This window comes from Aspergillus brunneoviolaceus (genome assembly GCF_003184695.1).
Source record: "Aspergillus brunneoviolaceus CBS 621.78 unplaced genomic scaffold BO95scaffold_27, whole genome shotgun sequence".
In the NCBI taxonomy this organism is placed as follows: domain Eukaryota; kingdom Fungi; phylum Ascomycota; class Eurotiomycetes; order Eurotiales; family Aspergillaceae; genus Aspergillus; species Aspergillus brunneoviolaceus.
The window spans coordinates 292762-315502 of NW_020290757.1; the positions used below are offsets into that span (position 1 = coordinate 292762).

The 22741-nt window shown below is 49.7% G+C and overlaps 5 protein-coding genes across 5 annotated transcripts; 3 read left to right on the forward strand and 2 right to left on the reverse strand.

The window, feature by feature from the left end:
* BO95DRAFT_513832 (uncharacterized protein) lies at positions 1 to 10459 on the reverse strand (the record flags this gene model as incomplete). The annotated part of the gene is made up of 3 exons (XM_025591630.1): positions 1 to 223; positions 6293 to 10101; positions 10159 to 10459. The coding sequence occupies 3 exons, from the start codon at positions 10457 to 10459 to the stop codon at positions 53 to 55; spliced, it is 4281 nt and encodes a 1426-aa protein (XP_025443094.1). The 3' UTR covers positions 1 to 52.
* A 769-nt stretch (positions 10460 to 11228) lies between these two features.
* On the forward strand, positions 11229 to 12841 carry BO95DRAFT_412030 (nucleic acid/nucleotide deaminase domain-containing protein; the record flags this gene model as incomplete). Its single annotated transcript, XM_025584229.1, has 2 exons — positions 11229 to 11778; positions 11829 to 12841. 2 exons carry the CDS (start codon positions 11229 to 11231, stop codon positions 12839 to 12841), a joined length of 1563 nt encoding a protein of 520 aa, XP_025443095.1.
* Positions 12842 to 13065: 224 nt separating this feature from the next.
* On the reverse strand, positions 13066 to 13979 carry BO95DRAFT_412031 (C2H2-type zinc finger protein; the record flags this gene model as incomplete). The annotated part of the gene is made up of 3 exons (XM_025584230.1): positions 13066 to 13335; positions 13384 to 13595; positions 13644 to 13979. The coding sequence occupies 3 exons, from the start codon at positions 13977 to 13979 to the stop codon at positions 13098 to 13100; spliced, it is 786 nt and encodes a 261-aa protein (XP_025443096.1). The 3' UTR covers positions 13066 to 13097.
* Positions 13980 to 15944: 1965 nt separating this feature from the next.
* On the forward strand, positions 15945 to 20687 carry BO95DRAFT_494749 (uncharacterized protein; the record flags this gene model as incomplete). Its single annotated transcript, XM_025590796.1, has 3 exons — positions 15945 to 15947; positions 16155 to 17912; positions 17985 to 20687. 3 exons carry the CDS (start codon positions 15945 to 15947, stop codon positions 20415 to 20417), a joined length of 4194 nt encoding a protein of 1397 aa, XP_025443097.1. The 3' UTR covers positions 20418 to 20687.
* A 219-nt stretch (positions 20688 to 20906) lies between these two features.
* On the forward strand, positions 20907 to 22247 carry BO95DRAFT_360980 (sialidase family protein; the record flags this gene model as incomplete). The annotated part of the gene is made up of 2 exons (XM_025582499.1): positions 20907 to 21022; positions 21218 to 22247. The coding sequence occupies 2 exons, from the start codon at positions 20907 to 20909 to the stop codon at positions 22245 to 22247; spliced, it is 1146 nt and encodes a 381-aa protein (XP_025443098.1).
* Positions 22248 to 22741: the final 494 nt, after the last annotated feature.

Below are 22741 nucleotides of genomic sequence, written 5' to 3' on the forward strand. Positions count from 1 at the left end.
ATCCAGGTTGACTAGCTTCTGTGAGGTGCGTCGCGATGACATTTCCCATCTCTTATCCTGTCCCTTTCCGTAAAGTCCGAATGGTGATCAAGCTGGACACGATCATGGTCACTCGAGCTAGAATGCCGACGGCCCGCTGACAGCCCATCAGCCATCTCTTCCCTGGTAATGGTGTGCGGGTGTGCGGGTGTGCGTTCCCCAAAAGCACGTCACGCTGACACCGCTAGATCATCGATCGCAGCTTAGCCGGCCGTTGAACTCGGGTTTTTGGACTCGAAGACCGAGGAAGGAGAGGGGCAATGACGGTATGCTTCGCTGTATGCAAGCACTTGCATCCAGCGATCTGGATAGAAAGGCTTCCTCACGAGCACGGCACCGTGGACCTCACATCACTGAGCGGTTCAATTAGGGGATTTACGATGGCGTGAGTGAGTGCCTCTCACATAGGAGGTAAGATGTGGCAGTTCCAATCTTGCCTTTCCGCATAGACTTTCTGAGAGACATCACCTGCCTCCCTGCTTCACCCCCCTCTTCCCAGTTGTTTGCTTCTGAAATTGTATCCGAAGGCTCTCAAAGCTTCCAGGGTCAGAGTTTAGGTTGCATTCCCTCCGCGTGGTCCTTTGTAGTATACCTACCTTCTCTAGTCTCACCCTTTTGCTCTTTCGGACTCTAAACAGGACAGGACAAATGATAGAGTGTGACCGGGTCAACAGTCAAGGTCGAAATTAAATCAATTCAGCGGTCAGAGTCGAACATTTCGCCTGATTGGTCGATGCCCTGAGTTTCTGGCTGTCCTCAATGGCCCTTCTGGTACCGATCGGCTCTTTGCTGCTTGTCATGGTGTATTCAAGCACAATGACGTCGCGCATTGTCTATTCTTGCCCTAAAAAGAATATGGATGGATGGATTAGGGGAAAAGTACAAAAAGCTTTATTGTTCGTACAGCGACGATAGTATTCATTTCCCATTCTTCTAGGAGAGGGGGGGAATGGTGGATGCTCAGGGTCGATCGTCTGTATCATACATAGTAGGAGAAAGCCCCACTGCTATGCACAGATACGTACCATGGTTGTAGTCAAAGAATTACTTGCAGCTCTAAACTCATCCATTGTTTTTCTTCTGATCCTCGTTTGGCTCGCGTGGCTTCAGATCTCAACCAAGCTAAGTCAGGCACTATGGGATCCACAGCATGACACTATTTCCCTACTGCAGCAAGTTGGTGGACAGTTCCAATGTGGTACTGTGTGTACTGTACATACATACTGCCCGGTAAACTGATGGTAACTTACTTATTACCCTAGCCCTGGTATGGGGACATGGGGGGAGCGCCTTGGCAAGAAGCATCTGGAATTGAGATCCCAGTGCCTTGGTCCTTCCCACTTCCACCCGCCCTTAGTGTTGTCTCTCCCTAAGGGAACGCAGTCTCTCTTTTACCGACTTATGGGGATAGCATCAGCATGAAGCCGCTACTGGCTGAGATTCTTTTGGTAGGTCCAAGGCTGTCCTAGGATACTCACTTCCCAAGTAAAACGCCGGAGTAGTCAGCCACGTAAGAGACGTGCTAAGCATCACTTACTGAATGGATACAAACAGGTATCAGAATCGTTGGCTCCATACATTAGTATCATAAAGAAGGTATCTGGAACCCTCACTTTGGTCTCTATCTGGTCTCCCGCTACCCACCCCCGGCCCCTCCTCTCGCATAACCCGCTGTTTCAGGTCTTTCCATCTATTCGAGCGGCTGGGGAAAAATCCAACAGCGCTGGTCAATTAGCGACTAGCCGACGAAGTGACGTCAAAGAGAATTGAAGCAGGTTCGTTCTTGCATAGCAAAGAGCTAGGTGACGGCAGCCCAAGAGGTGATTATGCAAAAAGAGTGGCGGCTCTTCGAGAAACCCCAGAGAATTGCCTCTGAATGGTTTCATTTGTCTGCTATTCACCAATGTTCAAACCTGCTGGTAGGTCTGTTACGAGGCCCTAGGCAATTCAAAAAATTTGGAATGCATCAGAAATTGTTGAGACTTCTCGGTGTTCTCTCCAAGGAAGTTCTTGCCATAGAATGTATTGTACGGAGACTGTAGTTCTTATCTTCCCTAATTGTGTTGTTCCGTCCGGTCGACGCTGAAATGATTCTCCTCACTTCCCCGGAAATTCTTTCATGTACGGTAACGGTATCGTCACCCAAAGTATACGCCAACTACTCCGTAAATGATGCTTTGCTTGGAGCTGGGGATCACATTAAAGTTCCGGAGCATTTGCTCGAGAAGCCGAGCAACCATTTGCTATAGCAGCATTATCTGACCGAGTTAAGGGAGGCAGAAACGACTGCAAGTTGTCATGTTCCACGATGATGAGCAACAGCTGGGAACTAACGACAAAATCGATTGAGCCTGGATTCTAAGGGCCCCCAGTATGGAGTCGATACTACAGGTATGAAGGAGAGTCAGGAGTTTTGCGCCTGAGAAGTGTTCCTTCTATGACCTTGAATCTTTATCTTCACCAGTTTTGGTGATTCCACTCAATTTCAATTGATGGTTCCTCTCCTCCCAGGTTCAACCCCCCATTGCCGGCCCGCTCCAGGTCTGGCGAGAGAAAGTGTGATAGTCTTGTTCCTCACCGTAAGAAGTGAAGTTCGCCGCCATTTCGAAGTACCTGGCCCACTTCGGCAAATGGCCATGCGAACTTTCTTTGGTTCGTTCCCCTTTGAATACAATCAATTCATATTGCACTGTCAGTCTTCTTTCCTTTAAATTCACTCATTATACATTTCCTCGGCCGAACCCCTCAGTCTACATTTTGCCTTATCGTTCTGCTCGCGATCCGCTGCTCTGAACCGGATTGCAAGCGCTTCATGCTGTCTTTTCTTGGTCAGACAGGCAGGGTTTTAGCTTCTTACTAAGTGCAATTCGTCAACGGTAGCTAAGTAGGTAGTCAATGGAATTCACCGCTTGTTATCGCTCCACCAGTGCAGGCACCCATCATCTTGCTGGGTAATTTTCCTATTGCAGGTCAAATGACACTGAAGGAAGCACAAAGCTTGGAGATGTTGACTCCTTCATGAATGTTGTCATAATTGCTCTTCTTGAGCTGTTCAGCGATGGGCCTTAGCTGTTTTGATACGTACATTTATTTTACATTTGGAAGGTGATACTTTATGCTTACTGCACCTACCAGGTACTGGACCCTCTAACCTGTTCATCGAGCATCAAGCATAATAGTGGATGGGGACTAGGCTTGCTCCTTCAGAAACCTCCACAATGGATAAGAGAAGGGGCGCACTCCTTTGTAGTTGCAATTCCATTCGGACTTCGGAATCGCGTTGACCTCTCTTGATTGAGACATGCGATTTCTGAAAGGAGGGGGAGGCGGGGGGCACGATGATAGGGAGCTAGAGAGGGAGAGACGGGAGGACACCAGGTGTGGACTTGGGGGAGTCGCTGTAAGATCTATCATCTCACTAAGTCGCACTAAAACCAGACTTCTGGAAAGTCGATCATCATTGCCTTACGGACCAATTTAGCGGGCTTTTTAGCTACACACCTTTTCTACTGTTCCCCGGAGCCTAGGGCTCAGGTCCATCATGGATTCATGGGTCTCCTCCTACCGGTCAATCTGCGGCGGCGGCTCTGGAATGGGGCAATTTGCGGTTTCTCCTCCGACCTCATCGCTTTTCTATTTTTTAATTTGGTTTTCTTATCCATCACTTTTCTCTCTCTCTTTTGATGTTCTTCCCATCCCTCTCTGTAAACTGGCTCCATCCCTTTTTGATTTCTGATTATTTTTTTTAATTCTTCTTTTGCTTCGCGGCTCTACCCACCCACTTCATCTGGTTTTACTGCTCGATTTCTTTCTTTCTTTCTTTTTTTTTGATAGACTAGTGTGGTCTGACAATACTCCGTACTAGGCTTTGGATCGATGATTACAATTCCAGCTCCGATCTGAATCTGATTCCGACGGTTGTATGTGATTTGATAGGCATTCATGGGGGTTTCTTCCTCTTGCTTTCTTTTATTTCGTCCTTTTTATCCCCCAATATGGGTCGAAAATGGAGGAGTGGGTTTCTCTTCCCTTCCTTCCATTTTCTTTTTGTTCTGTCAAAAATGGACCAGCCCATACCGCTTTTACTTGGAAGTACTGCACTGTGTACATGATAGCAGGTAACCCGGCCTGTTTTCTCTGCTTGCTTGGTGCGTACAGCAGGTTTGTATTGACTACCCAAGCGGAGCGCAGCAGCACCCTCAGTTCCTGAGGATCGATGTACAGTCGGGTACGGTACGTACGTACCATGAATGGATTGCGTTTCTTTCTTGCAGCGATTGGTTCCACCCTATCCCAGATTCCGGTTCTTTCCTTTTGAATCTGATTTCTCTGTCATCGGCCTACTCGGAGGACTAAACTAGGATGTAGTACCCCAGTATCTTAGACTAAGGTACCGTAGTCTTGTTGCCCGTACCGTCGTGTCAGATGGCTCCGATCCATCTGGCGTTCCCTATCCTTCCGGGTAGCCCACCCGCATCATGCTTTAGGAAAAATATGAGAGAGGGAAAAATAAAATAAAATAAAAATTGAAGCTAAAAGAGCCCGGCATGAAAAAAAAATAAATCAAATTAATTCAACAACCTAAGATCGAGCGACCAAGAGAAAAAAAAGAATATTGTCTTTTAATAATTTAGAGTGGATCCTTCCTATTCCTCAGCTGTTTGCTGTCCGCTTGCAGCTGCATCCTTCTTGTACAGCTGTAACCGAAAAAAGGCCTGCCTTTATTGTCCCATACTGACTACTATCCTGAACCGTTGACACCTTTTTAGTCTTTTGCCTGATCACATATCAGTACTCCGTAGGCTATCCACTTTCAAAATACTACATTTAATTCCTCTGCCCGGCCAGCTTCTCCTTTCGACTGACCTTTCTACTTTTTCCCCCTGTGCTTGACTGCTCTCAACCTCAATTCATCTGCTTCCCCTGTTCTCAATTGAGACGAAACGCCCGTTGACACTCATACTATACTATCAAGTAGTACATCAGCTGCTATATCTACACCTACCCTCCGGACCTAACCTCCTTTGACCTACTGTCCAGACGATCAATTGGATATTCTACTCGATTGAACAACACTGATCTGTCTCTCTGTCTTCACTCGTCGTTACCTTGACCAGCTTCCTCCAGAAGCGACCAGTTTGTTGAAATCAAACTTTGGCGTCATCGGATTCCCTTGCAGTTACACAGCCTAGCCGTTTCTCGGCTCTTGACCATCACCGAACCCAAAAGGGAGACCAGCAGAAGCAGAGAAACGAAAACGAACGGGAATCTCGCCATTGAATTTGCGACAGGGGGAGGAAATGTTGAGCCCCCTTTGACCAACAGCCTCTCTCCTTTCTTCAGCACAGCGATCTTATCACTATACTATACCCAGCATTCCCTCCCTTCGGTTACAACACCGAAGACACATTCCTTTTCGACCATTTGACCTCGCTGGCAAGCCTGCTCCTGTTGGATTAGAGGGTCTAGCAAGCAAATATAACCCTATCACCCCGTGGATCTTAGAATCGCACAAACGGTCCAACGACAAGATGTTTAAACGCCCGTCGTGTTTACAAGGCCGTCGACATGGCGAGCGCAACGATGATTGGTCCGCTTTCCCTGTACGGCAACTCTTCGTGCTAGGTACGTTTCCGACCTTCTGTATTTTTGCTTTTGCTGTTACTTTTTGCTTTTTGCGCCCAACAGTTGTCGGGGGAAACAAAAGAGAGAGAGAAAAAAAGAGAGAGACTGGTGTTCAAGGCGAATGCTAGTTTGTTTGTCGTTGGATCTTTCTATTCTTTCCCCTGCCCCTCTTCCCCCCTTTCTTCCTCTGATTTTGATTCTTTCCTTTGAATTTTCTTTTCTGCTGCCGCGCCTCTTGCGCTCGGGGAGCATTTACTAGAATGAATATCATGACTGACATCTGGGCTAGCGCTATGTCGCATCTGCGAGCCAATCGCATTCATGTCCATATTCCCCTATGTCTATCAGATGGTTGAGTCCTTCCACGTGACAGACAATGATCGCAAGATTGCTTTATATGCGGGGATGATCACTTCGTCATTCACATTCGCCGAATTTTCCGCCGGTATGTTTTGGGGTCGCATGAGTGACAGGATTGGCAGGAAACCCGTCTTGGTCATGGGTCTGATTGGAACTGCAATCAGCATGATCGTGTTCGGATTCGCTCCCAACCTGGCGACTGCCATGGTCGCCCGGGCCCTGGGAGGTCTTCTGAATGGTAACATCGGGTTGCCGCCTGCCAACCAACCTCGACGGCGACATGGCCACCGCCTTGCTCCCATGTTATCTGACCTTCTGGGATCAGAACCCTCCGGTGGTGTGTGTTCCAGTCCAGCAAAACGAGCTTGTTACGCAGGCCGACCAGGGTTCCCACCGACTGATCAGGATCGACGACCATCCCCCGGTACTGGCGAGACTCAATTGAGGACTGACCGGATCGCAGGTCAAAGCCCAGCCGGAGGCGGGGGATCTCAATCTCCACCATGTCAGACCCACGGTGGAGTTTGTAGTGCAGCTTGGAGGCCTTCTCGACGGGTTGGAAGATATCAGACAAGGATCTCGCCGTCGGGCTCCGCATATTGATCAATGAAATCTTGCCCTGGGTGAGCTGCCAGTTGTTTCCCGGCTGGGTCCGCTGCAATCGCCAGTGAGAGGCCGGTGATGACTTCCATGGCTCATGGAGAGGACGAAACTCGATGAATTGGCAATCGGTCTCGTACCAATGGGCGTATCCCTCCACGAAGGCATCCGGCAAAGCATCCGCGAGGAGCCTCGGGGGTACAAACTCCCAGACTCTACTCCCATCCACGGCTCGAATGCGTAGATCGAATCCACTCTGCTTGGGGATGGGTAATCTCCCCAAGTAGATCGTCTGACCCATGTGCAGTCTCTGGGCGGAGAATTCCAAGCCTGGAAGATCGCTAGGCATCACTTCAACCAGAGAATGCCCAAACAGGGATCGATATGTGTCGTGGCGCTCGAAACTCGAGGGCAACCGCGCCAGTGGACGACCATTGATGAGCAGCTGACCAGTGAGAAGGTTGAAGCGCACCACGACACCGCTATTACTGCCGCGTTCAACCATCATTTGGGTGTTCAGGCAACCTAGACTGCCACTTGGGGCCGCTGTCCAGGGAGATCCCGGTCGGTACGCGGCCCAGGTCCGCTGGATCGCTCGGTCGAGTGCGGTCGAGCAGCCCTGGACAGTGTTGTCTGCCAAGATACGGTATCCCCGAAAGGCTGTGTTCTGCCACCGATAGTAGAAAATTGGAAGTAAACAACTGGATACTCCGTCCAGGAGGCTCTTTCGGTCATGAATGATCATATTGCATTGGATGAAAACGGAGGCATGCAGATCGTTCCGGAGTATGCGCTCCAAGTGGCTGTTCTCGCAGTCGAAAGTGCCCACGCACATCAGCGCGAGGTAAGCGGCGGAGGCCATCAGATCGTTCCTGTGCTCATAGCTGTCCGTGGAACCGGCCTCCTCCCCAATGGTCGTCACCCATTGGAAAGCAATCTTCCGGAGGCCATCCAGCTGGGCCATGCATTCCTCCTGAATCTGAACCGATGGGGAGCAGGCCAGCACTTTTTGGGTGAGGGCGATCAGCACGCTCAACTCCTCGGCGGATTGCCAGTTGTGTTCGATGGCCGCTGCTGCCTTCTCGATCTCTCGCAGCAGAGGAGCTGCAAACCTTTTGTCGTTCAAAACATGATGGCCTTCTCTCAGGGTCGAATTCATGGGCGATGGCGGCCCTGCCTGGTGTATGATCTGCAGGGTGAAAAAGCACGTTTCGACCTTATTAAAGACCACGGAGGGTGCAGCGAGCTGCCGCAGGATGTTCTGCCACTGGATATGGACGCCCAATGGCATTGAGCAGAGCGCCTTGTACTCACCCAGTGACATGTTTTCGGGGCAGGCATGCTGCGATGCAATGACCGTATTGGGCGATGGACCGTCCGGTGTCTCTGCCGGGCGGAAGAGAAATGGCTGCAGAGACGAGCTGGATGGCGGTAACTTGTAAGTGCATGCGGTCGCCATTGCATGTGTTTGGCCCAGGTCTTCAGTAAAGCAGCGGAGGGCATTGTCGAAGTATCTGAAACGCAGCCCGTTCGCGAGACAAACGTCGCTCTCTGATACATTGATAATGTGTTTTTTCCGCCTGTGTGTTGCTCGGTGGGGTTTAATTTGGGAAAGAAGGCCGATCCTTGGGTGATCAACGACCGCGGTGTAGAACATAGAGAGCCCGCTATAGGTGCTTGGTCGGTACTCGGCTCTAGGCGGTTCTTCCGAGACATATTTGACTCCCAGTACATCAAGCAAGATGAAAGCAGTGAGATCACGCCAGAATGCAAACGGTCTGGGCAGGTTTAACTCAAAGACCGTAGATTTGGCCTCCAAAGGATCGGAAGATAAAGGCCATTCATACACATCAATTGCGATCTCTCTCGCAGCCTCGTCAAACCCGCATCTCTTGCACGAAGGGCTATGGCGGCGCTCTGTAAAGAAAAACCGCCTGTCGACTATCTCGTCGTAGAAAGTGCAAGCAATCTCATCCCGCCGAGCACAATAGTCCCTGTATTGCTGATGCTTGCGGTGCAACTCCACCACTTTTGCGGCCTTCTCAGATCTAGCTTTATGTTCAATAGTGTCGAGTAGGAGTTGGTGTTCAGCGGAGTGATTGAAGTAGCGCACAGAAAAGGAGGATGAGGTTCCAAAATCGGTCAGAACATTGGAATCGGGGTATTGGAGGTCCTGGTGACGTTGGCGCATGTAGAGTTCCGCATTTGCCAACCTGGTAAGCTGGAACCGCCGAGGTAAGAGGAGAGACTGGAATAGATGTATCGGGATACAAGGATTATGATGGCGAAGCAGCGGATGATGATGGACGGCGGACTTGTCACAAGCTATCCAGAGCTCCAGGACGGTAAGAAGCATGGCAGACAACGCCTCGGGGTTGGAGGCGTACGACTCGGATGCAATAGTATGATATGCATTGACTAAACTGCTTAGCCGTTCGCAGGTGTCTTCATAGCCGATGTGTGTCTCAAGCCAGGACTGAAGATTCAAATCAACCCACGCTTCGAAAGCAGCTAGATTGTAGACGTGATAGTCGGGGTCAGTCAATTGGAGGAGCGATGGAAGCTCTGCCGGTTCAAATTCCAAGAATCCAGACCGTGGGTGGGAATCTGGCGGCACTGAGGAGTGCTGACGGACTGTGATGCTCTGAAGCCACTCATCAAGATTGGGCAGTGAGCAATCAGTGTCATCTTTAAAGCTGAGTCGGGTCAAAGCGGACATATCAGGTGGGCAGGCGTTACGAGCGATGATACGGCTCCAGTTTTGTTCGAGGACGCCATTCGCTTCTCGAAGGGCACACTGGACAAACAGGAGCCAATTGGGATTATCCGGCAGATCAAGCTTGCTTAGTCGGCGCACAATTTTGGAAATCATGATATACCGGTATTCACTGCTTATGCTCTTGGGACAGCGGCGGAGAATGGAACTCATGTAAAAAACCATGAATACTTTGTAAAGGTCAACTGAGATTCCTTCTCGCTGGCAGAGTCTCCGAATGAACACTTGGGTCGTGACTCGAACCTGGAGCCAGAGGGCGGAACGTCTCCAAGGATGCAGAGTGTCGAGCCACAGGACTTCTTCCCGTGTGTTTTTACGAACCTGCAAACTGTCCACAGTTCTGCATTGTGGACGAAGGAATGTTGTGAACAGCTCTGTCACCATCATTGGATTGGTTGTATCCCGATCCTCGTCGTGTTTATGCCGCGCCTTCTTCACTTTTGGCTTGGTCCCCGGGGCAGGCTGACGACTCATGCTCTCAAGGGCGTGCGCAATTGTGTTCTGCATATTTGGCTCATTGAAGATGGCTCGATTCAAAGCAAAGGTTGGCCCAGGAAATTGGCGTTGCAGTCGACCCACCGTGGTGTTGACGGCCTGGTTCCGAGGCCACAGTTCAAAGGTCTCGACATGGATTGAATCGCTGTGCCTGGTCATTAAGACCGCAGCATTCTGGCAGCGAACATGCACCGGTAGAGCACCTCCTATACAATACGTGTCAATAGAATTCCGGACGTCAGCTGGGTTACAACTGGCTATACCCGAATTTTCCAGCTCTCCTAAAGCTTTTCTAAGCTCGACGTGATTCACGTCCCCATCACAGTCGCGCATCCCTCTCAAGCGAGTGAGCATTACTTTGACACTGACAACAACTTCACTTTCCTGCCCCTGACAATGATCCTGAAACCGATCAAGGGCGTCAATAACGCTATCGAGCAGGAGGGTTTCATGTGCAGCGTTATAATCATCTTCCTGTGGCAGCTTTGGGGGCAGAAAAACGTGATGAAGTAGATATATAGATTCCGTGGTCGACAGACGGGATGATTCAGGCAAGCCAGACATTCTCCACTTGTTCAGTGTTGAAGAACAATCCAAGGAAGAAATTTTGCAAGCAAAAGGCTGTTTGGATGAGTGCCGTAGACCGAATGTGCAGCCCAGCCTGGTGCCTTTTATCCATTCCAGAAGACTATGTAGACAGAGGAGTCATTCTAGCGGTTCCAATGTGCAGTGGTTGGCCGCCTCGTATCATGTGCCAATTCGAGGCGTACCCTAAGTTGTCCCAGTTGTCTTCTGGGCGTGCTGTTGATCTGCTCTTGCTTTGAACGAGAGACGACTGTATCCTACACAATCAAGTATAACGACCACCAAGTTTGTATGCTTCGCAAGTAAAGCCCATGGCATCTTCACTTGTGCTGACATAGGTTGTCTCCCTCATTTCACGGGGGCAGCGAGAAGTCTTGGCTACCCAATCTCAGTAGAACATGTGTGCTTGAACTTCCTCCTGCACTGTCTTCCTCCCGCATTGACTTCCTCCCGCATTGACTTCCTCCCGCATTGACTTTCTCCCGCATTAACTTCCTCCCGCATTGACTTCCTCCCGCATTGTCTTCCTCCCGCATTTCGTCCTCCCACATTGCATTGTCTTCCTCCCTCCTATCTCCCTTTCGCATATGGCCTTCATCCCCCCACCTCATGGCCGGATTTCCAGAAGTATATATCTGGCACATAACTTGATGGGTGGTCTAAGTAATCATCAATTGCTCTTCCATCTTAATGAGCTAACACTTCGAATATTTTCATATTTCGCGTACTTTTCTATAATCGATTCATAATGCCATCTGCAAAGTATTCATTCAGAGTCGAGAACAATATCACCAGCAAACAATTGCCTATCGACCCAGTCCGCGTCGGGCCCCCAAGACTGAGCGCGTATAAGAGACTCCTTTCTAGATTTTATGAGCCTTTATTTCTTTTGCGTGTACTAGGACAGACCCGTGGGCAGCACACAGTCGGCTCTTCGGGTCCTATTTCGGAGCAAGCACGGCGACGATTCCTAGGTAACCTTGCCTTTGTTTGTGACTTTACCAAAGGAGGTATTTCTTGCACTGCCATTGGACTTGAAGACAGCGAAACGTGTTACAGATTCTGGATTTCATCCAACGCATCTGTCGAAAAAATCGTCGAATTCGCGAAGAATGCTCTCAGCAACCTGAAGCGATTGACAACAGTTGCGGGAGACTCTGATAAAGAACAATTTAAGCAAGAATTTACCAGGTTCTGCCTTAGTTTCGCGATCAGCCGAGTAAAGAAAGAGCGTCAGTGCTTGTTTCAAGCGATTAGACAGTGTTATCCCATACCAGGATCCGTGAAAACCAAAAAGGGTTCGTAAAGGCTCAAATCCAGGTTCTTACGATGCTAATTGGCTCAGTAGATCAGAAGATAAAAGACTGGCTTGAGTTTATCCTCGGACAGGATGATTGTCCGGCACTTTGCGATTATGCATATAAGCACAGAAAGTCTGCCGTCATCGACGATATCAAACAGAAAGCTCAAGACGAAGAGAAGCTGGTGGGCCCTCAAGACCGACGATCGCCTTTTGCGTCAGTCATCCACTATATAGGGCGACTGGCACATCACATCCGTGCACCGTCGCAGCTGGTTGAGGATATCGACCATTTATCTCATGTCCTTGACTCGTATCAGGTGGTGGCTATTGCTCGTGTGCCTCCAGTGCCTCAGCCAGCGCCCGATAATCTAACCACGGTTGATGGTATCCTCAACAGGATGTTGAAGAAGGATGACCCGGAAAGGCTTCAGATAAGGAATTCTTTGCTTTCCATGAATTCTCGATCTCAATCTCGTATCTTTGAGGGTTTCATGAAACAGTATGACAACTGCACGCCGCAGGTGCATGCAGAAGTGCAGGTTCTGGACCATTTCTTCAGGTTGAATTTGTCTTTCGTGGGGAGTGACCGTTACATTGCTTGTAGCAAACCGGCCTGTCTGTGTTGTGAACTATACTTTAAGCACCATCCGGCTCGAATGGTCCCCCCTGATTGTCACCGCAAAGTCTGGGCTAATTGGAGCCCGCCACTAGTCAACAATCCCACGAAGGGAGATCCAGAATACGATTTGCAGGTGAAGGTCCTCAATGAGATGACAAGTGACATTCGGCGGGATGTTATTGCTGATATCCTTGGTCACTCATCATCAAGTCCCTGGCATCCTGATTCCCTGACAGCAATCTCAGATGACCGGTGGTCTCGCGTGGATCTAGATGAGCTTCGAAAAAATACGTTCCAATGTTCGATTGCTGACGGCAGCTTAGAAACGGAGGCAGCTAAACGTAGCACAGTGAAGGTTTGGGGCACAAAGGAGCTCAAGATACACGTGTCGGATGAAGACTACGATGCAGATTGTGGCGGGGTCTCTCTCAAGGCATAACGTGGCAGCGGATTTTGGCTTGCAATTTAATTTGGTTTACCCTTTCTGATTCTTGAGTATTCCACACCTTTTTCTTTTCCTTGTTCTTACTCTCATTGAAACACGTAAGCGCAGATCATCTTTGAAGTCTTGGTTACAAGCAGGAGGCGGTTGTACTTCTACATCTTGCGGACGTTACGATTCTGAAGGGAATAAGGTACTATTCAAAACCCCGTCACTGAACTCGATAAAACTAAGGCCCGACATAAGAAACTGCTCAATCGGACACAGAGAGACTACTAATACCTTCATGCTGAGTTCGGTAGTGCCTGCGAAGATTGTCTCTCCGTGTGAATGATTTACCGCACAAATTACACACAGCGCCCACTTGCCACAACTGCCGAGCCCAGCCACCGTGATGTACTTCGATATGTCGACGCATATGAATCTGCTGAGCCGTGGTAACCGTACATATGGGACATTCAACTGGCTTAAAATGAATGCGCATATGCTTTCTGTGAAGAGTCAGCAGGATGAACAGAGAAAGTGATAGCGTAGCTTACTGCAGATCACGCTTCCTTGAAAAGCCAGTCTTGGTCACGCATGCACGATGTTGGCAAAAATATAGCCCATCAACTGTAGAAACATTCTGGTGGTAAGAAGGCATCGGCGCTTCCGGAAATCTCAAAGCACATGTCGCTGAATCGTCCCGTCCTCCAACGACCACAGCTGGCGTGTGAGCTTCACCACTCAGGCATCCATCTAAGCCCATTCTCTATAGAGATTGGTCTGGAAGAGGCAGTGCCTGTGAGTCCAGTCCCACTGTGGACAAAGTCGGAATTTCCATGAGATTAACACAAAGTGGCTGGCTTTCAGCGGAGCCTTCCATCGAGACTAGGCTCTTCGGTGCGACAAGATTAGGATATTGTTCCGGCCAAGAAGGTTCTCTGCTGTCGCCGATCACAGTATCGGTCATTATCGTAGACGGAGGAGCCAGAAGTTCTCCTTGTGTATCCCCTATCACAATTGGGTCGCAATAGCCCTCGAGTGGAGGAAAGAATAAATCGGTTCTAAGGTAGGCTGATAACTCCGTAACTTCATCCTGTGGCCAGGCTGGGCAGTGTCCGTCCTCAGCCTGGCCGATAGATACAGATGTCATTGTGAGGACAAACACGAATTGATCCCGGAGAGAAGCTCCGACCATATACAAAGAAACGAAAAACTCGAAACCCTGTGGAAGAGATGACTCCCTATTTATTAGGCTCAAGTTCATTATCAACCTGGCTACTCTGGAAAGTTTGTGGAAGAGGATTCCCCATGGGCTGGACCAGCGGTCTGTTAGCCACTAAAGTTGGGCAGCTTTGCAGTGACTTACTTGGCCAGACTCGCCTGTAAAGATACCCACGCAGCCGCCACATTCTCATGCAGGTATGTACGGGTGTATGACAACATTACAGGCATGACTGATCCAAGAACAATGGGTAAACATACCACAAAAGGTGCGGTGAAATAGAGGACAAGTATCCTAGCAAGAAACGGCACGCTGCTGAAGGGAGCAATGCCGGGGCCTCTGAGACAGGCTCAGCTGGGTCGCAAAAGGCCCTAAAGCACTTACTTCGGTCTTGTCCAGAACTGTTTCAGCAATCCAGCGGCAGTGACATGTATAATATACACAGCTGCTTTCTGGACAGGTACGAATTGGGACATAATGAACTAAATCGTAGCATCTCTCAAACTATCGTGATAAGAAAGGGCACAAACCGAGAAGATTCTAGATGTTCTACTCAAAGAGTCAAGTATGGTGACTATTAATCGCACAGAAAGGTGCATGGAATGCAGTACGTAAATTGAGCTAACTATACATACACTCAGCAAAGCAGATGAGGAATATGACCACCAATAACTGTATTCTTTTAGCTGCAGATAATATTGGTTAAAAGGCTTTCTGGGCAGGCGATGGAGCGGATTCGTGGTGCTGGATCCCTTGCAAGAAACACAACCTGTTTCAAATCTCTGAGCATTGTGTAGTTGATGGATATAGACTAATCATAAGCATGTATCAACTAGAGTGGATTTTGGTTCCATATCAGGTGGAAAACAAAGCTTTTGAGATTTGCATTTCAATTTTAATCTTTCTAGAATTATTATGTTTTTAAACAGCGATAGAAGATATTTTATACCTCCACCTATATTTTACATGTATAGAATAGTAAATCTTGGCATCCTCTTGACCAAGAACCCATTATTATTGTTTCCAAATCACTGCTTAGATGCTAGCCTTATTAATTTGAGCAGGCCGCACCTAAAGTTATAATCTTCTGTATATACAGTACAAAGCTCTTGCCAGACGCAATACCCGCTCCATACACGGTACTTTGGTCATAATCGGTAAGATAAGTAAGTTACAAGTTATCAGGCATTGCACTAAAACCCCTTGAGAGCCTTATGGTAAACTTGGACAAACCAGACAAACCGTAGAACAACTAGGCCTAGATCTAAATATATCATCTACCATGTGACCTCAGCCCCTTGACTTCCGCGCCACGGTATGACTCTAGCCAATCAGCAGCGCTTATGTGGTCTATCTAGCATCATACCCAATTTGTTATCATTCCAATATTACAGATAATCCGAGAATCACTCGTTCAAGTAGGCTTCCTTTTGTCGCTCGCGAACAATACTAGACGTTGCTGAGCAGGTAAGTAATCAAGAGTGTTACTGACCAGGCTTCCAGCGAACCAGATATAAAAAATCCTGGGTTATTCACTGTAGAAAATGATGAAAGCCTCTACAAAAATACTAGACTTTAATGATTGGAATCAGTGTTGACAGTATAAACCAATTCCGGGACATTTCGGTCATAAAGCTTGCTTTCCATCATATCTTAGCATTATCAGCGATTACCCCTTGCCAATCATTACATATTCCTGTAATGCAATCTCCGGCAATGAAAGAAACTTCCTGAGAATTGAAGCCTATGTTAATACTACTATAACGTCCTTCTATAACACACGACCGAAAAACTACTGCACATGTTGTGAGACTATACATAGAGATTTACTAACGATTCTAGTTGCTGTAAAACGTAAAAGCTAGACCAAGCTAGAACATGAAATCTTAGAAAATGGTGTGTTAATCAGTTATATAGGTCTAGATTATCTCAGCAGAAAAGCAAACTAACTAAAGTTAAGTTAGTTGCCTAGTAGACTAAATTAGTGGCGGCTGTGTCAGAGCGCTTAGAGCAAGGCTGGTGGAATATTGAAGGAGACATAAAGAGGAAAAAGCATCTCCTTTTTATCTGCTTCGCATTCACATTGACTTCTTCAGGGTTCAGGTTATCATCAACATTCACTGTCGATATCGCATTCACGGACTGGCAGTTGCGATGCCCTTTGACTGGGGCTGTTGCGGGGACAAGAACGGCAGGAATGCAGCCGACGCGGCCGCTGCCCCTCCGCGGCCGGTAAATCTTCTCTCCCCGTCCACCTCCTCCTCCCATTCGGTTTCCAAACCATCACAAATCAAGCGTTCTCCCTTTCAAACCACTGTCCCACCCCAGCAAGCTTCACTAGTATCGGTGAAAAAAGATGACCTCTGGAAACGAGCAGAAGAACAACTGGACGAAGAAAGCCGCAAACGGCTGCGATTGAGCCAGGACGGCAACTACCCCTCAATCGATGGAGTGCTGGCGGAGATCATCAAAGAAATCAGCGCCAAATACGACGACTACCAAAACGGCAAGTTGAGCATCCGGAACCGCGATGCCAGCAACAGGAAAGTCGATGTTCGAGGCTCGGCCAAAAAGGTCCTCGTCTGCGCGCTACAGGCCCAGGACCTGATCAAAGCGGTGGCCGGGTTCGATCCTACCGGCTACGCCTCGATCGCTTGGTCAGTCGTTGCCTTTGGGCTCACGCTGATCAAGAACGACATCGATCGGCGGGATGCGATCATGGATGCATCGGAGTTCCTCGCCCAGGCTCTCGCATACCATAGTATCATCGCGCACAACTACCGGAAGGGGACCGTTGCCAGTTTGGCAAGGTTGGACGATGCTCTGGTGGAGGTCTATGTTGCGCTTCTTCGGTATATAGCAGAGGTCCAGACTGCGAGACATGAGAGTGCCATTGCTCGAGTGGGGAAGAGTATAACTGCTCTGATCGACCAGCCGCTCGACCGGCTCAAGTCGGTGGTGGAGCAGAAAAGCGCCGTCGTGGATCAATGGAAAATGATCGTGAGAGATGAGGATCAGAGTCGCCGTGCCGAGGATATCTTGGTGCGGATTGAGGAGATGGTCAGGCGGGTGCACAGTATCGATGTTCGAACCAATGATCAAGAGGAACGCAACATCCTCGACTGGATCTCAACTTTCTCCTATTCCAGCATCCAAAACGAGACCAAGAAGGCTCGTTCGCCCGATACGGGAACATGGTTTGTGCAGTCGAGCGACCGCTATCAACGCTGGAAGACCACACCGGGACAACTGCTGTGGATGCATGGCCCTGTGGGTTGCGGCAAATCAGTCCTATGCTCCACCATTATTGCAGACACTGACCTGCACTGCAAACAAAATGAGCCGTGTGTTCTAGCATACTGGTACTTCAAGTTCAGTGACAATGAAACGCAAGGCATGGAGAGTATGATTCGATCTTTTATACGGCAATTGTGTCCCCGGCCTATTCCCAACCCGATCAGGAAAATCTGGGAAGATCATCGGAGGAACCGAGAGCCGGACTTGGACGTACTCTTGACAATCCTCTCTGAAATCATAGACCTGCTGCCTGCAGACATATTCATCATCTTCGATGCCCTCGACGAATGCCCGGTTGAGACTCGAGAAAGGCGCCTCTTGGCTTTCATGGATGGTCTGATAAGAGATTTTCCTACCAAAGTTCACTTGCTTGCCACAAGCAGACCGGAACCTGACATTCATAACGCTCTTACGCAACACACCTTATTTGGACTGGAGGATGCACTGAGCGGAGACGTCGAGAAATTTGTGCAAGAGAGGCTAACCAGTGGAAAGTTGCGTAGATGGAACCGCTCTATCCTTGAGAGGATAGAACATCAGCTGCTGAACGTTTCAGAAAGGCAAGTCATGGGTGCATGTTACAGTCCCTCTCCGTGCTAACTATGAGGTAGGCGCTTTCGCTGGGTTGATCTGCAGATCAAGCGCCTAGAAAGATGTCACATTCCCCAAGACATTGATGAAGCGCTTACAACCATTCCTGACACTCTTGAGGCGACGTACAAAGGCATCCTTGAGCAGGAGATTCTACCAAGGTACCGCGATGCAGTACGATCCATTTTCACTTGGCTCACTTTCTCCATGAAGCCCCTAAGTCAGGAAGCTGTAGCAGAAGTAGCCGGCTTCCCATCATCCGACAGCGTTATCGAGATCTGTACGACTCAGATGGTTACCTTGAACACAGCGGACGGGACTATCAGACTTGCTCATTTTTCCGTGAAAGAATTTCTCCTTTCTGAGCAATCAACTCATTGGTGCCACATTTCAGAAATACTTGGGCATCGCCTCATCCTGAACCAGATGCTAAAGCATATTCTCTCCGAGGAAGAGGATTTGTCACTCATGGTTGCCATGAGTAAGCCACTTCTCCGGTACAGTAGTGAAAATTGGCCCGACCATCTTCGGAAGTTGGAAATCTTGACACCCGACCCGTTGCAGGAAATCTATTCGATGCTGATAAGACTCTTCACTGAGCCCCTTTTATATCACAACTGGCAACGCTTGTATTCGTTCGACTTTTCCTACACCAAACAGGCGTGGCGCCGCTGGACGGAAGCAGCTTGGGTGCCGCCAATTGAAAAGGCGATCATTCTGCAACTAGGACACCTAGCAGACCTACTGGTGCAGACGGGCTCTGAGACTCTAAAGAACACAAAAGATACGGGTGAGAGCACGCTAGTCTACGCGGCCGAGCATAGCGTTACAATTTTGGCACTTCTTTTACAACGTGTCATTACCATTTCCTTGCAGGAGTTGCAGGAAATACTTTTTCAGCTACGCCCTCGATCCACTCAAGAGCAGAAAACATTATGTCTTGTCATAGACTTGCTTTGGAATATGGGTGTGCTACGCGACGGGGGAAGGAGCGACGACTCGATTCACCCAGCCCTCCTCGTCAGTATGGCCAAGAACCGCCACTGTGGGAACGTACTCTTGGGGCTATGTCTCAATCGCGGAGAGAAAGAAACACCTTCGGTGACGAGAGAGCTTCTGGAAGCCACATTACAGAATGACGATTGTGGCGCCAGGGTATTAGAAGTCCTGATTCAGCGACGAGATGAGAGAATAAGTTTCACGGAGCAAATTATGCAGACTGTGGCAGAACAATCGAGGTCCAATCCGAGCCTGGCGTGCCTTATCCTGGAAAACCAAGACCGCATTGTTTGTCTGAAGCCCGAGCATGCAGAGACTTTCGCTCGGACAGCTGACAGTGAACTCTTGAAACTGGTTCTTCGGGTTTATGGAGAGCATCTCATGATGGAACGCAACGTCTTACTTGCCGCTATCAGCAACCCGAGTGCCAGGGATGTGGTTCGCGGCCTCTTGTCTGGTAGAGAACTGAGTACCAACACCCAGCAGAGCATTCTTTCTGCTGCAGCTGCGGTAGAGAGATGGGAATACCTCGAATTGATTAATTTTCTGTTGGATGAATGGGGTCCGCGGTTCAACATTGACTACCAAACCATGGTCGCCGCCGTCTCGAATCGTCTGCTAGGGCTCGCCATTCTCGAGACGTTGCTCGCTCGACAACAGGCAGGGTTCATCGTCTCAGATGGAATCCTTGTGCATGCTGCTAAGAAGAATACGGAGCAGGTCCTACAGTTGCTTATGATTAATGGAGGCTCGACAATCCCGATCAGGCACGAGTTGGTGTTTGCCGCGGCAGGGAACGAAATCCGGGGGCTGTCGGTGCTCCTCTTTCTCTTCTCCCTCCTCGGCTCCGACTATGTCGTGTCGTCGGAGCTCCTCCAAACAGCTGCAGAGAATCCCAACAAGTACAAAAGCCCATGGGAGACCAGCAAAGAGTTTCAGGCTGTCTTGAAAAGTTTCACCGGCACCACTGTGCCCGACAGCGTCTTTCTGGTCATGCACGATCAGGTCGACCATATGAAGGTCCTTTTGGACTGGTCGAACAATAAAGCCCCGACCAAGGAGATATTTCTCGCAATCTGCGACAACGGCGATCTCGGGGCGTTTTACACTCTGCTGCTACTCCTTGATCGCGGCCTTTTGGCGGTGGATGAGTGGTTTGTGGAAACTTCGGCCCGCGCCCCAAGCCTCTTGTGGCACATCCTCGGCCATATTCCTCGGGTCCCGATCACTGATAGAGTGATTGGCTCCGTGAGGGACGAGAGGTCTCTTCGATATATCGTGCAACATCTTGAGGAGAAAGATATCTGGACCGAGGAGACCATGGAAGCCATCATCAGTACAACGTCTGTGGAGACTGAAGCCCTTATCAATATCTTAGAACACTACATCAGCAAGGCGCCCCTTACTCAGAGTATATTGCTTATTGCCGCGGAGCGCGATACACGCCTAGTCGAGTTTTTACAGCAGCCGAGGCATTGAATCAAGTAGTCGACTGCTATAGCGCCATAGGTGTATATATACCTACTCTGCGCATCTTCCATTACCTTGTCTCTAGACTAAACTTCTGGCATTGAAGCTTTCGTTGTTGGGAGAGTTCGGTACCGTACCTCAATACTACCTAACTACCCCCCATTGTTTTACCCAGGAAAGCCAGGTCTGGATCCGTGCTTGCGCCAGCCCTACGCCTTTAGGATCCTATATCCTCTGTCCTATCGATTCCAGTGGTGATGCAAATAGTCAACAGCTTCAGATAAGAATAATATCAGGCAACACCTTAACTAAAAATAGCGTAAGCGGCCCCAATGTTTCAGGGGCCCCGCGTTACGTCATCCAGCCCCGCCTCTTAAAAGCCACGCAATCCCGCGAGAAACCCTGAATACCCCAACAAACATCGCAATTGACTCTTCACCATCACTACTATCTGGGTTCCAATCGTTCTTTATCTACATCGCACAAATTTCATTCACCATGCCTGACTTCGGCCACAAGATTCTCAACAAGCTGGGTCTTCACGACCATCATGACAAATACGACCAACAGCAGCAACCCCCGCAGCAGCAACAGTATTACCCTCCGCAGCAGCAGTATTACCCTCCGCAGCAGCAATACCCCGGTCAGCAGCAGTATGACCAGCAGCAATACGGCCAGTACAACCAGCAGCAGTACAATCAGCAGCAATACGGCCAATATAACCAGCAGCAACACCAATACAACCAACAACAATATGGCCAGCAGCAGCAGCAGCCAATGGGCTACCCAGGTCAAGACCACGGCCACAGCCACCCCCGCCCCAACCGCCACGTCCACCACGACCAGCGCGCTCTCTCCAATGGCAACGGGGGCACCTACCCCCGTCTAGCCCGCCTCTCAGACGGCTCCCTCCTCTCCTCCTTCACCCGCTTCCCTGGAGACGGCGCACGCGTACTCGTTGTCGCCCGCAGTACTGACGGCCACAAATTCGAGGACATCGGCGAAGTCACCCGCGGTACGGGGGACACAGACAACCTCTTCCTCTTGGAGGTGGCCCCCTCTGTTGTGCTAGGGGCATTCCGAAACCACGACCACGACTCTTCCGGCCGTGTCACCCACTTCCGCATCACCGTCTGCCGCTCCCATGACGGCGGCCGCACCTGGCAGTTCGCCTCGCAGGCGGCCGAGAAGTCCGGTGACGACGGGTTGGGTATCTGGGAGCCGTTCATGCGCATGGGCAGCGGGGGCGAGGTGCAGCTCACCTACTCGCAGGAGTTTGCCCCGAACAACCAGTGCACGATGCTGGTGACGTCGACCGACCAGGGCCGCACCTGGTCGGAGCCCCGGTGCCTGCATGGGAAGGATGACCACCGACGTGATGGAATGAACGGCATCGCGCGGACCTTCGATGCCGACCTCGGAAAGGAGGTCCTGGTCATGGTGTTCGAGACCAACACCAAGGGGCCCATGCAGATCGAGGCCCTTATCTCGGACGACGATGGGGAGAGCTGGGGCCGTCGACATGTCGTGTATTCGCCCCATGACGGGCACAGGCATAACGCCGGCGCGCCGCAGATCGCCTCCTTTGCGGATGGGTCACTGGCGGTCGTGTTCATGACCGATGAGGACCACGACCAGGTGGACTGGGTCAAGAATGCGTCGATCAAGGCGGTGTTTGCGCCGCCCCCGCGGGGAGGCGAGATCCGTTGGGATCAGACCTCAACATCGATCTGTGCTGATTCGAGCCACTGGCCCGGTGTGTTCGCCCTAGATGGACACACGCTTCTGGCGACGTATGAGTGCAAGGGGCCCAAGGCGAGGGCTATCTCGTTGCAGTGAGATCTCCTGTGCTTAGTATTTTTCCCCGGTGATCTATTTTGGTTATCTTCTTTGGGTGACCATCAATGGCTGGTCCATCGTGTCAATTTTGTGTCATGTGTGGGGATAGGGCAAATGTAGTGCATGATTTGACATCGTCATCTCGCAAAAACGTTTCATGAATACCATTGATGACATTGAGAGATCGAGTCTCGACTACCGCATCCTTGAGCTTTGAAGATTGCACACCCCCGGGACCATTTAGGTCTTCCAATCCAGAGTAGATTTGAGCTTGGAAAGGACTAATTTGATAATAAATTGAGGTCAAACCTGAGGAGACCCGGTCGCAAGGATGATTTTGGGTGATCGTACCCAACTATTTTGTACAGTGTGCCAGTGTGCCATGCCACTTTGCCTATTGGGTGATGTGAAAGGGGTCTAAACATCACAATAGCCGAGGGTGATACTCAAGTAAGGACCCTGAAGCGATTGAGCCCTGAAACAAGCGACGAAGC